This window comes from Cystoisospora suis, assembly GCF_002600585.1.
Source record: "Cystoisospora suis strain Wien I chromosome Unknown contig_1412, whole genome shotgun sequence".
In the NCBI taxonomy this organism is placed as follows: domain Eukaryota; phylum Apicomplexa; class Conoidasida; order Eucoccidiorida; family Sarcocystidae; genus Cystoisospora; species Cystoisospora suis.
The window spans coordinates 1-12,918 of record NW_027154212.1 but is presented as its reverse complement, the minus strand read 5'-3'; the positions used below and the strand labels follow the sequence as shown (position 1 = coordinate 12,918).

At 54.7% G+C, this 12,918-nt stretch overlaps 2 protein-coding genes across 2 annotated transcripts; both read left to right on the top strand.

Annotated features, from left to right (window-relative positions):
- Positions 1 to 160: 160 nt before the first annotated feature.
- Positions 161 to 5,891, top strand: CSUI_003228 (uncharacterized protein). The gene is made up of 2 exons (XM_068063426.1): positions 161 to 5,346; positions 5,763 to 5,891. The coding sequence occupies exon 1, from the start codon at positions 757 to 759 to the stop codon at positions 1,090 to 1,092; it is 336 nt and encodes a 111-aa protein (XP_067924599.1). The 5' UTR covers positions 161 to 756; the 3' UTR covers positions 1,093 to 5,346; positions 5,763 to 5,891.
- A 1,623-nt stretch (positions 5,892 to 7,514) lies between these two features.
- On the top strand, positions 7,515 to 12,856 carry CSUI_003227 (uncharacterized protein). Its single transcript, XM_068063425.1, has 2 exons — positions 7,515 to 11,580; positions 12,144 to 12,856. The coding sequence occupies exon 1, from the start codon at positions 8,009 to 8,011 to the stop codon at positions 9,062 to 9,064; it is 1,056 nt and encodes a 351-aa protein (XP_067924598.1). The 5' UTR covers positions 7,515 to 8,008; the 3' UTR covers positions 9,065 to 11,580; positions 12,144 to 12,856.
- The last annotated feature ends 62 nt before the right edge of the window (positions 12,857 to 12,918 follow it).

The window sequence follows — 12,918 nt, the reverse complement described above, 5'->3', positions numbered from 1 at the left end:
TGTTGTGCAGCGGGCACCACACTCTATTGTCAGCCTGGTTCTCACAGGAAGTCCAAGCAGACCATGGACGGCTGATCTCGCTGGGCAGTTGCGGGCCTTCATCTGCCGCTATTTGCGTCGCAAGCTCTCTTGATTCATGCTTTGCTTTTGCACAGGAGGAAGTGAGTGTGGACGGGCCGACAGTGTGCTCTGGTAGAACATCTCCCGGGGGCTGCGCAGCGGTGTGCAGTCGGGGTGCTCGGCAGCCATTTTCTTCGAGGAAGGTGTGGTGCTTTTGTCTCTGGGTGACCAGGGTGCAGGGAGGCTAGGAGAATGTCGGCTGTGCACCGATGGCGGGGCCCGCAGTGTTGCCTCAGGCATTTCCGGTGCGCAGCTGTGAAGGGTTGAGGGTCAATGTTTCGGCGGCGCTGGCGGGGCTGGGAGGAGAGCCGCAGAGCGGGTCGAGGCGCTCTGTCGCGACCGCGTGGCGGCACAGAAAGCAGCTCGTCAGTCCCTTCGGCGCATCGTCACGCGTAGACGCCCGTTGTCCGCCAAGAAAGACGTCCATACGTACATGATCAGGCACACGATAAGGTAAAATTAAGGCATGAAGAGGCGCTTTCGTTAGAACAGAATAGCAACGATGGCAGAGCCGCTAAGAAACCGTCGGAGATATTAGCACAGCCCATCGAGCAGAGTGAGGACGAGCTGCGACATCATCACTTAGATGAAGTGCCCTTCATCCAAGGATCCCCATATGAGGAAGCACAAGCACTAATGGAACAGACAGACAAGCGTCGGAAGCCGGTACCCGTCCGTGAAGTAATAGGCGCTAGGCTGGTTAGTTCCAGGCGCAGGAACGAGATGGACGATCCTTTGCTTAGTTGTCAGGAGCTTGCCTTAGCTTCTACCATAGGACTAGGAAAAGAAGCTTCACAGCAAGCAAAGTTAGACGACAATAGCAACCTGATTGCATCGTTTGGGGTCAAGGCAGTCCAGGAAAAGGCGCAGGCAGCTAACCAGAAAGCTAGTAGTACATTAGCTAAAGAGATGCTGCCCTCCAAGCAACTGGATGAAGCTGCGAACCCTTTGGAGGAAGAATTCAGTCAGTGACCACTTTCCGTAGGGAGTTAAGAAGTCACCAGAAGAACTTGTTGTAAACCGAGTAGTAGAACACATACCCATAATACAAGGTGTTATACCGGAGCGCTATGTTCCTATGGCATGAGTGATGAACAGTTAGGAGAGCTCAAGAAAGAGCTGCGAGAACTGTTAGCCAAGTGATTGGTAGTGCCAGTCCCTGCCCCGTGTGCTGCTCGGGTGTTCCTCCGCCGAAGGACGACGGATCACTGCGTTTAGCAGTCCGTCGACCATGGAAGCTGGAAGACGGAATCGTATGGAAAACCAGTGACCTCACGGCTAGGGACGACTACCTAATGCCCAAAATTCACGACCTCGTGAATAGACTGGTGAAAGCACAGTGGTTCAGCAAGCCAGGCCTGCAGTTAGGGTACCATCACGTGCGGGTAGCCAGAAAAGACTAGTGGAAGACCTCACTTAGAAACAGGTATGAGCAGTTTGGCTTTACCGTATTACCCTTTGGGTTAGCAGGAGCTTCGCGCACGTTCTGGCGGCTACTGGAACATGTACTTTTACCCGGACCAGACAAACTTGTAAGTGTGCATCTATATGACATTCTGAGCTACAGCCGGAAGAGGAAAGATCACCTGCCGCACCTATCACACGTACTTAAAAGATGGAAGAGAATAAGTTCTATGTCAAGTAAATGCGAGTCAGCCACACACAAAGTTAGGCGCCTAAGGTTCATAATCGCCAGTGAGGGACTGCCCTCCGATCCAGAGAAGGTCGCTGCTATAGAAAGGTGGCCGGTAGCATCCTGGAGGTAGGCAATCTAAGATCCAAGACCACGCATGAGTGTCGTGATGCGAGGCCAGTATAGCATTCAAAACTACGTAAAGTGTTAGATAACGTTCGCGAGTATTCCTGATAGCCTAGTGCCGCTGAAGACGTAGGACGGTATCTTGAGGAGTGTCGCGCATGCCAGCGAGAAACAGTGAAACAGTCAGAAGCCCAGAGGACTACTGCAGTCACTTCCAGTTCCCCCCCCCAGACTCGCCTTGGCTAGACTGGACTTCGCAATGCGCTTACTTAGGTCGTACATGGGGATGTACGACTGTAGTGAATAGGTTGCGGAAGATGGCCCCACTTCATACTGTGCAGACAGACGAAGGCGGCCAAGGAAACAGCTCAACTGCTTGTCCGAGAGATGGTTCGTTTGAACGGAGTACGACCGAGTGTAGTCAGCGACAGAGATCCCAGATTCACGACCAAGGTGGAGAGACATGTGTATGCTTCTTAATATACAGCAACGATTATCCACTTGTTTTCACCAAGAAACAGATGGACAAAGAGAGGGCACTAACCAGATCATAGAACAGATGTTACGTTGTCGATTATACGGCGATGAAGACACAAGTGGGAGGAATAGCTGCCCATGGCAGCGCTCGCCTATAATACTACACGCCACGGTTCTGCTTAGAAGTCTGCGTCCGAAGTGGTGTATGGATAGGCGCCCTCCCCTATAATAGTCGGTGTAGTGAGTCTTGATACACACGTACAGTCCGATACTGTGCCCCTTAGACATGCGGTCATTCCTAAGCATTGTCGTGAGAATACGCGTAAACCGCAAGCATACCAGAAGAAGTACGCCGACAAGAAGGCCACCAGAATCCAAAGTAGGACAAGTATGGCTCAATTCTCAACACCTTAGTGTAGATGGGTTCACTGACGTTGGGGTCCCTGGCAATGTGAGGGTTTCGCGCAGTATCTGTGGCAGTGGCAGTCCCAAGGTGGAGTTTTGCGAAGGCACATTTTTTACGGATACTGTTAGCCCCGCGCGGGAGTTGCTGAATGGTGGCTTCGCTGTCCTGCGTACTGACCAGTCTCCCGCTTTGAAGTTGTCCCTACGGGTGTGATACTCGGATGAGAAATTCTGTCCGTCCGTTGGCGAGGCAGAAGGCGGACAAACAGCGGGCTTTCGCTGAAGAAGGGGGTTGGCGAACAGACGTCAGCACGCTTTAGGCGGAGAGTGCAAAACGGGTTTGGTCGTCATGAAGACACTTGCGCTGGGACGGCGGAGGGCGGGACATGGCTACAACAAGATCCTCTTCTGTAAATGGTTCCACTGTGTATGCGGACTTTCATATGCCACTCTACGACGCTGTCGGAAGTAGTGTGTGCTCAGTACCGCGTGTTGACCGTAGTGTCGGTGGCAGAGAATGGGCCGAATGTGCTCTGGAAGTTTGCGTCACCCTCTCTTATTATTCAACCAACGGTCGCCGGCGGTCTCAGAGTGCGGGCGGCGGTCGCCGGGGTCGCGGAGACTTTCGTTTTCTTTTTCACTTTCTATAGTATATATATATCTGCTCTTCTTTGTCGATTCTGAACAAAATCGGAGAACAAAACAGGGAAAAGGGGGAGTCAAAGGAAGAGAACGGAGCGGCGGCTGGAGCAGCGAGCTTCCCCGTGTCGCGGCGCTTCGCATATCAACGACAGGACCAAATAGTTGGTTGTAAGGAAGAAGAGAGGAATTCTCTGGTTTACTCCCTAGCCGCGTGGAGCAACGAAGGAGCTTTCCTGACTCTTCTTTGATTACTGCGGCGCCTCGGCTTCGCGATTCGATGCGCTTTCCCGTGGTCTGCGTGTGACAGGCCGGTGTGCTACAGCGTCAGTCAACAGCCAAGCGTTGTGCCGAGGAGCAGGTGGATTCGTAGTCTCTCTTTGATACTTCGGATGTGATCGAGGAAGCGACGCGAGTTTTGTGAGACTCCCCCCGCGGTTTGGTGGTGGCGGCCCGTGCGTGTTGGTCAAGCACTTGCTTTTGCTTCCTCCACGTAACTCTGCCGCTTGGGGATGTGTTCGGAGGAAACCCGTGGACCACCGGTACGGGACAATGTCCTGGCGGACCCCCGATAACCTCCTGCACGTTTTGGCGCTGTTGGTCAGTTGACATGTTTGCTTTTGAGCCCCTGCGTGGTTCCGACACTTCGGGATGCGCTCAGGCTGATTCCGAACAACTTGGTAGTTGACCTTAGGCGCGCCCGCCCCCTGGTCACGCGGTTAGCGGACAGAGAGGTGCTGTGGGTCGTGTGGACCGTTCGTGAACTCGCGTGGAACAGCGAACAACTCACGTAGCTGAATGCATCCCACAGGACTGAAGAGAGCGTAGTCTTCGCTGTGCTGGCGCGCAGGTCACGGGAACGCTTTCTCGTGGAACAATATCCCGCCGAGGCCGCCGGGGAACTCTACGTCAGAATTGAGAGGCGAAGCGATAGAGAAGCGGTAACACCGTGGGAAGGGCCGCCTTTGGGTGAATCCTCAGATAGATTTTTTTGGGCTCCGTTTCACGCGTGCGCCATACAAGAAGCCTTCTCCAATTATAACAGACCGTAAGAACGGCGGCGCCGGACGTAGGCGCGCGAGTGTCGGAAAGGGGGGAGCGTCACGAGTGTGTCCGTTCTGGTCTCACCGGAGAGTGAGCCCGTGACGGCCGACGCCGAAGCTGCACGAAATCCACTTCGCAGATGTGTGGGGGAGCAGAGAGTCCGTCCACTGTTCTAGTATACAGGTTTGCTGCACGGGCCGCTGCCGCGCCGTGAACGGTTGCGCTGCCCGTGAAACCCGCGCTGGCGAGACGGCGGACCCGATGTCCGCGGAAACAGCAAAGAAAAGAAACGCAAAACCAACAATAGCAGCATCCGGTGCTTAGGGGATTCTTTGGCTGGAGTTGCGTCTATAGCGCGGGGACGTTTTTCGTTCTCGCCTGCTTCTCAGAAGATGTCTGCGTTCTGCGGGATGTCGTCAGTCATCTTGTGCGCCGCGTACATCCTGCGCTGATAGCGTGGACGCGCACGAAGTATGACTTCTGCATGTTACTAGATATGAGAGAAACGGGCGGCTGCTGCAGCGTCCCCCCATGACCTGTAAGGGTGGAGCCGCAGCGTGAGCTATCCTCGCAGGTGTACCAGGGCTCTTTAATGTACGGCAGCTCGCCCGAAACTCCAGACAGAGGTGAGAGGCAGCGCCGTCTCTGATTCATGTTGAGGGCCTTCAGGAGCAGTTCACATTTCTTGGGGGGTTCTGTCTACCTTCCCGCTGCCGGTGGCTGCTCCGTCAGAACGACTCTCGGCCGGCACGCGATCCAGCAAAGCAGACCTGGGAGCCTGTTGCGCGGAGGGGTAGTGGTTGTACAAGAGTTGCTTCGCAGCCGGTCGCGAAGCCTGTCTGGCTGAAGCTACTCTAATGGGTATCGTAACCGCCTGCCCGGCTGTGTGTCACGGACAGAGAGTGAGCGGCACAGCATGGTGCAGATCCCGTCTCTAGAAGTCGCTGATTCTTGTCCAGGAACGTGCAGCTGAGGGACAAGGCGCACAACCATGAAGCTTCCGTGCTTCCGGCTGAGGCACACAGTGATGAGGCTTCTACACTTTCGCCTAAGGCGCACAATCATGCAGTTTCCACACTTTAGGTAGGCGTCATGCCTGTTTCCCGTCGGATTATCCTAAGCGGCTAGAACCGGGTCCTTGGGATACGCAGCTGAGATGGGAAAGAAGAGAAGGAGTCAGACGGGTCACAGTGATACCAAGCAGTGGATGGCTGTTGTCCCAAGCAATAACATGTCGCTGTTGCGCTCTTGGCGCTCGTCATTTTTCCGAACATTAGTTCCGCTGCCGGCTGTTGTCCATGCTTTCCTGCTTATACAGGCGGTCAGTGATCAGGAGCCGACCGTGTCCTTCGGCAGAACATCAGCAGACTCTCAAGGACTGCGGAGTAGCTTGCGACGGCGCCACGGCCTTGGCTCACCCAGGCGCAGCGGGGCAACGAAAACCGGTGGCGCACGAGTGACCCGTATACAGCTGCAGTCGGCTGTTTCGGTGCTGAGCTTCAGGGGGGTAAGGATGAGTCCTACGGCTGCTGCGCGCGGTGGAGAGCCGCAGGGCGGTTTGCGGCAGTTTCTCCGCGCTTGAGAGCCCGTCAGGGGTTGGGGCTGTACGGCTGTTGCAGGAGAATCAGACAAAAGTCAGCCAGCAACGAGACGAGCTGCCTTTCACGCGCTGACGCTTCCGAAGTGTGCATGTCTTTCCCGGTACGCACGCCACTCCCCTCCTTATTCTCAGCAGTCAGTAGACAGGCAGAAGTGTCATAGCGAAGCATGTGACACTAGTTGTGACGTACAGCTCTTGTCAGCACAACCCCTAGGCTGTTCCCCGGGAAACTCTTTCTCGTGCCGATCGTCTCTCCACCAAAGGGAACCCTTTCTTTGCTCATGATGCGTCCACAGGTCAGTTGTCTCTGGTTTGGTTTTCGGGTGAACGCGAAACGCATTACACCACACTGCAGTTCTCAACCGGTGGCTCACTCGATAGGGGTTCACCGAAACACGTCCCAAAGCGTCCGCGCAAAGCCAGGCTGCCGAACAGCGGTAAAGCACAGTGGTTCCCAAGGAAGGCCCGAGACCTAGACCCCAAATTGCATCCCGAACCGTAGACGAGCGCTTTTGTTGCCTGTCGGCGTACCACCTCGTTCGATACTGGCAGCACCGGATACCGACCTTCCATAGCAGACAACACAAAACGGGGTTCGATGATGAAACGAAGGGACGACACAGACGACCTTGAGAAGAACTCGAACCAGACGGAACTCACCGTTCCGTGGGAGGAAAAAGTCTCCCTCTTGAAAGTGAGGAGATGCTTTCTCCAGAGACGACAGTCCTCAAGCTCTGTCTTGCTGCGGTGCGGTGTCCACCGGCAGCTCATGGCAATCGCCGGCCGTCGCTCCACGCCTTTGGTTTTAGTTCAGTATCCTGTCTAAAAGTAAAAAAGGGAGGGAAATGTAACGAGAGTGCCAGAGAACCAAAAGTAGGCACCCATTCATTGCTGCCCTTGTTTTCGATGCGCGCACCTAACCCTCCTAAGTCGAGGTAGTCACACATATGTCTGCCTTTTCTTTGCTTCCGTCATTATCAGTCTTTTTCACGTGTGTATGCCCAGTACACATTTGCACTCCACACTGGGTACGGATTCCACGGTTTCTGTCAGCACTTACAACACAGCAGTGCCACACTGCGCAGTATGACAGCCTGAGTCCGACCGCGGTAGGGTGCCTGAAGTACCGTGGCGTAATCGGTGGAATTGGCTAATCCAAGTCACCCCAAACACTGTCCACCATCCTTGTCTGGTTTCCTAGTCTCGAGTCGCATAGTACGTTCCATTCTCTTCCTCCACCTACTTCACGGGCGCAGTCGGCTGCTGTCCACAGTAAAGGCGAAACAGGAGGGCAGGCTTGGCGTAGCAGGTGGACGTGCGCTCTGGTGCGTAGCTTCCTATTTGCCCCAACTATGAACCTAACTATGTATGTAGCGGGGGAACCATCTACGAAGATGATGTGGAACTGCAACAGTAGGAAGACCAGTCTGCTTGGTCGGCGCAGGACGTGTAAGCGTCTGGCCGACGCCCGAGGTCCCTTCCCCGACACGGAGCATCACTTGGCCCGCCCTTAGCTGTTCTGCGCTTCTGGCCACGCCTTGCCGCCAGCGGTGTCCAAACCTTGAGCAGATACGCTGCATGCGTACTGTCGTAACGCGGGCACAGTACGCGATAGGTTGAGGGCGTTGTGATCGCCGTGGCGACAGGACCAACATTGCGTAGCGATGGAGGGTCACGGGCCGAGACCACCTGCTGGGTTTTTGCCTGCCTTCCTCCGCAGGTGGTGAGTAGCAGACGCGTGATTGTCTTGTAGAGTGCCTGTTTGCCGGCGTGAGTCTTTCTTCGGGCTTGCAGAGTTCATCCCTGTTGCGGACAGGAAGACGAGACAAAAAAGATTGCGGTGCGGGTCAGGAACCAGTTGTACGGTGGGTGACACGCGTGACGCAATTCAGCTGCGCTTGCGAATACCCCGTTTCTCGTGGTATTGCGGCAGCTTGTACTTCTTCTGCGGGTGCTTTACGCAGATGGAGACGAGACTAAGGGCAGAATTGTCGAGAGTGGCATTCGCCTTGGCAACGGCCGTGGCTGGTGCATTCGGTGGAGCGCCCGAACCAGCGGCAATCACTCTCGCGGAAGTGGCAGCGAGGGCAGCAACGGAAACAGAAGAGACAGCAGCAACCGCAGTTCGCAGGGAACTTCAGCTGAGACTGAAGGCACCGGAAAAAGCAAAGTCGACCGTCCGAGCGCGTCTCAAAGCAGCAGAGATGCCTATCAGCAAAGTCCGCGCTGAAGCTTGCAGGGCCGCGACAACATCCGAAATGGTAGCGGTGCCAGAAGAGATGGTAGACGCGGAATTACTCGTCAAGGTAGTCCATTCGCAAATGATAGCCGTCCAGGCCTCCGTGGCAGAAGCAACTGAATCGGCGCTGAACCAACAAGAGGGGCGTGCAGTCGCCCACGAGGTTGCGAAGCAGCTGAGAACCGCCGCGTTGGCGGAAGCGAATCAGCTGCAGGATGCGCTAAAGGAGGGATATAGAACAGTTGAGCGCCGTGCAGCCGAGGTTGCAGCCGATGTTGCACGGCGAGCGTCAACGGCCGCATGGAGAGCGGCGAGCGGGTTGGTAAAAGCAAGAATAGATGAGCTGGATGCTCGGGTCGAAGTAGAGACGACGAAAGCGTTGGCGCTCGCAGAGGCCCTAAAAATGGAAGGCCTGGATCCCGACACAAGAAGTGAACTGATTGAAGCGGAGAAGCTGGCACGTCTCGCAGCGCAGAGTGCAGCGGCAGAGAGGCTTAGAGCGGAATTTGAAGCTCTTGATTTGGATGAAGCGACGAGGGAGCAGGTCCTGGAGCACCTAGACGAGAAACAGAGAGTGGCAGCAAATGACATTTCCGCGTCCGCGCCCAGCGCCGGAACAGGCGCGGCATCTCCGCTGTCGCCCTCTGGACGATCTGCGATCCTTACTCCGTTCTCCCGAGAAAGCAGAAACACGGAAAACACCGGGAGGGGACCCCACAGGAGCAAATCTGCGAGCGCCCCCCCGCGGACGAAGCAGGGAGACCGCCGGCCGAGCTTCTGAGCAAAGTTGTCTGCGCGATTGAAGTCCAACTGGAAGGGTGTACGCACTCCGACTTCTTCCTCGGTGCTTTAAGCGGCGGTTCGGATGCCGTGCGTCCAAGGAGCATGTCCAAAAGCTGGCCGTTGGTCGCCAAGTCCAACTAAAGCCAGACAGTTACAGAGAGGCGAGATAGCGATGTTGCGGTCCCCCAGCAAGACCGAAAACCGTATAGAGGGTAGGAAATAGAATGATTTCACCATCTGCGGGAGACAAATAAACAGAAAAGTATTCAGCGGCGAATGGTGGTGTAGGCTGCGCGGGGCTACTGCCGAAGGAGCCAAGTCCGTTTCAGAAGCCACGCCAAGGGATATTGGATAGTAGAGAATCAAATTTGTCTTCTCTTTCGTTCATGGACTTTTCCCATCTGCATTGGTGAGATGAGGTCCCAGTTTTCCCCGCATGAGCGCCTGAGTCGGACTACGCTGTACTGCGCATAAGTTAGCACCAGGTAAACAAGGACGACCGTGTTGACCACTCCGATAGCAACACCCGAAAATCTGTGGTGGTCCCGGTCCGCCTTTATGCATTCGCAGCTCGAGTCCAGGCAGGGCGTTGAAGGGTGCTCTGCTACGAGGCTGGGTGTCGGTGACACGCCACCATGTTGTCTTCTTTGGTTTGTGACACGTGTGTCTTTCTAGGCAGGTTCATCCGTTCCATCAGGTAGAACAGGAGCGAGGTGTTCCAACGCAGAGACAGCTTGCTTGAGACAAGAGGCGACATGCCGCACAGGATTACGTCACTTCGCGCTAGTTGCAGGCGACGACACTAGTTGACGTACAGCCCCAGAAAGTGGGTTCTACTCGTATGGTTCCTGTTGTTGGATATGAAAGAGCTGCCGAAAGAAACAGGAGGTCTAACTCGTTCGATGCAAACCAACTGGGGAAACAGTTGTTTGTCCCGCCAAACACACTCCGCACCTACGTCTCGCGCGGCTCACCTATGCAGGCATCAAATGTATGTGTATCCAGGCGGGTAGAGAGCTGGATAGGCAAGCAGATAGACCGATACATCAGGATTCCCTACGTGAGGTCTCGAAGACAGCTTAACAAGGTGAGGAATCACCGATGCAGGACGATCATTGGCTGGTTTTTGTTTTTCTCTGTTGACCGAAGCAGTAGATTACTTTGATATTAATGAACATGCATACGTATGAGCCGAATCCGTCTACCAAAGAAGACGCAGTAGAAATTTCGAACCATTCTTCCGGGGACAAAGGAAGATTTCTTTGTAGGCTTTCCTTCGTCTCCTCGGAACCTCCCGCCTCTGGACACAGAAGGAGGAATAACTCATCCGCGTCGGTCACAGTTAAATATATAATAGGATAAATCGAGAACGCTTCCTCTTCCTTCGAGGGTAACGGGCACACAGTTTATTTGTTCCCCTGATGAAAAAGCAAACAAAAAGCCTGATACGAAATCCAAGGTGTATCTACATAATCACAGGTACCAGCTGTTGTAAGGCAAGAATCTCAAGTGGGCGTGTAACCATAAGTCGAGAACTTTGGGACCAAACTGTGCATACTCCCCCAGACTCAGAACTAAAAAAAGCCTGAGGGTGCCTCGAACTGTTCCTCTCCTTCTATCCTGTCCGAGCGAGAGGCCCGACTACATCATGTATCTTTGTTGGGGACTGAAGTAGCTCACATCAGCGTCACCGTCTATGACGTGAACATAGCAGACACATATGTATGTATATACATCCATATCGAATGAAAGTGTGAGTCCGCTTCCATCATGGCCCTCGGCAGACTATTCCCAAGCTCCCCGTGTGATAGCATGGAAATTACATGCCGAGTAATGACTAATGATCTGTCTGCGGACCGTCTACACCGGAGAAGACGCGCAGCAATTTTCTTCGCCTCACAAGCGCGCTCCGTGGAAACTAATCTGGCAGCGTTTGTCTCTTCCAGAGCCATCCTTTCTCGCTACCGCCTTCGTGCCGAGCCCCCTGCTGCCGTTTTGGTCCTTCTTCAGTCCCCTGCCCCTTCCGCTGCAGGAACTCCGAAATGGCAGTGGCAAGCAAACTGTGGAAGAAAGAATGACTGAAATAAGCTAGTATATAAAGAGTTATTACCCTTGGTCATCTCCCTTTTATCAGAAGACGAGAGGGCAACCCCCCCACCATCTCCGGACGTCTCCATCTCGTTCTCACCCATCTGGGAGACGCGCCGGTAGTGCTGCCCCCCTTCACCGGATTGCTGACTCGGGGGGTCGAAGTTCCTGCGACTCTAATAAACCGCAAGCGCGCTCCCGATCGCGTTGTAGCGCCTGGCGCAGCAGAAAGTCAAAACAGGCGTCCGTTCTGGGCTCCCCCTCTCCTGCTTGGAGCCGGCTGCACCTGCGCGTACTGTCAAGTCGTTTATTGACTTCTGGAGGCCCCCAACGAAACGCCCCTCTGTATCCTCCTAAATGTATTGTTCCTGTAACGGCTCGAGTTCACGTTGTGCAACAGTCGCATACACGGCGGGCCACCCGCGGGTAAAGAAAACACTGAAAGCCATTTGTCGGAGATATGTGTTGCAAGGCATTGACAGAGGTGTACATGAGTACCTTACCACGTGTCTCAAGTGCCAGCAGAACACGCCCAGATGCGCAAAGCCTCCAGGTCTGTTACAACTATTGCCGGTCGCAGACCGTCCGTGGCAGTCAACCGGGATGGACTTCATCACCGGGCTACCTCCGCCGGGCGACAATTGCTACGCCGCTATCTGTGTTGCAGTTGATCGACTGACTAAGATGGCTCACCACATTTCCGCTGCATAGTACAACGTCTGCGGAGCAGTTCGCTGATCTGTTCATTCGCGATGCTTGGTACTTACACGGCTTTCATAAAAGCATCGTGTCTGATAGGAACCCCGAATTCGAGAGTGCGTTCTGCGTTTCTTTTCGTGCTCGACTTGGTATCTGACGACTGCTCTCTACGTCAGCGTCCCCACAGACAGACCGGACTATCCGTTCTCAACCCAGATGCTCCGTTGTCACGCTGGGGATGACGGGGATAACCGGGCTAGTTATCTTCCGATTGCGATTTATGCGTACAGCAGTGATATCGACGAGTCCATGCAAGCCAGTCCGTTGTCACTGGTGTACATTCAGACACCAGACGATCTCTCTGAGCGTCCGTAGAGTGAATGTGAGAACCGCGCGACTTCGTGGAGAGAGCGACACGGCGTCTGCTAATGACTAATCGTGCCTCACAAGCACAGCCGACGCAGAAGAAGAACTTCGACCGCGGGCGGCACAATGAAGTATTCAGTGTTGGTGCCTTGTCTTTGTGTCCTCTCGGCTATTACTGCAGCAGGAGAAGGGGGAGAGGAAGCTGGGTCAATGGTGGTTCAGACCGTTTATTATAAGCAAGTGCACACTTGATGTAGCGTATGTTATCGAATTTCTTCCGTCTATTCGCCTGCCCAGCACTGTAAATATACGCTTCTTGCGCAGCTGTCGTGTTCTCCCGCCGTCCGCGCGTATTTCTCCAAGAGGGACCGTCGACAACGGCCGCGCCGTAACAAGCACCAGCTGACCGAGGCGGCAAAGCAGTTGCAGGGACAAGCCGAGCAGGCACCCGTAGGCGCTCGAGGCGATTTTGGACTCTCGACTGCGCCAGAAGCGCACCGGGGCGAAAGAGCGGAAATTTCTAGTGAAATGGGCCGACCCGGAACTCGGCCGGACCTGGGAGAGCCGTAGCTCGTTAGCAGATGTGTTGACGCCTGAAGATCTACAGCTCCTGAAAGAAGCGAACGCTGGAGAGGACGCAGCCCTTGAAGGCGCGGAGGTGGTGTAACGCGTGTATGGTGACTGTGCTGCCAATGCATA

Excerpts from the sequence above, each read along its gene's own strand:
- CSUI_003227 (XM_068063425.1), top strand. The coding sequence starts at position 8,009 with ATGGAGACGAGACTAAGGGCAGAATTGTCGAGAGTGGCATTCGCCTTG.
- CSUI_003228 (XM_068063426.1), top strand. The coding sequence starts at position 757 with ATGGAACAGACAGACAAGCGTCGGAAGCCGGTACCCGTCCGTGAAGTA.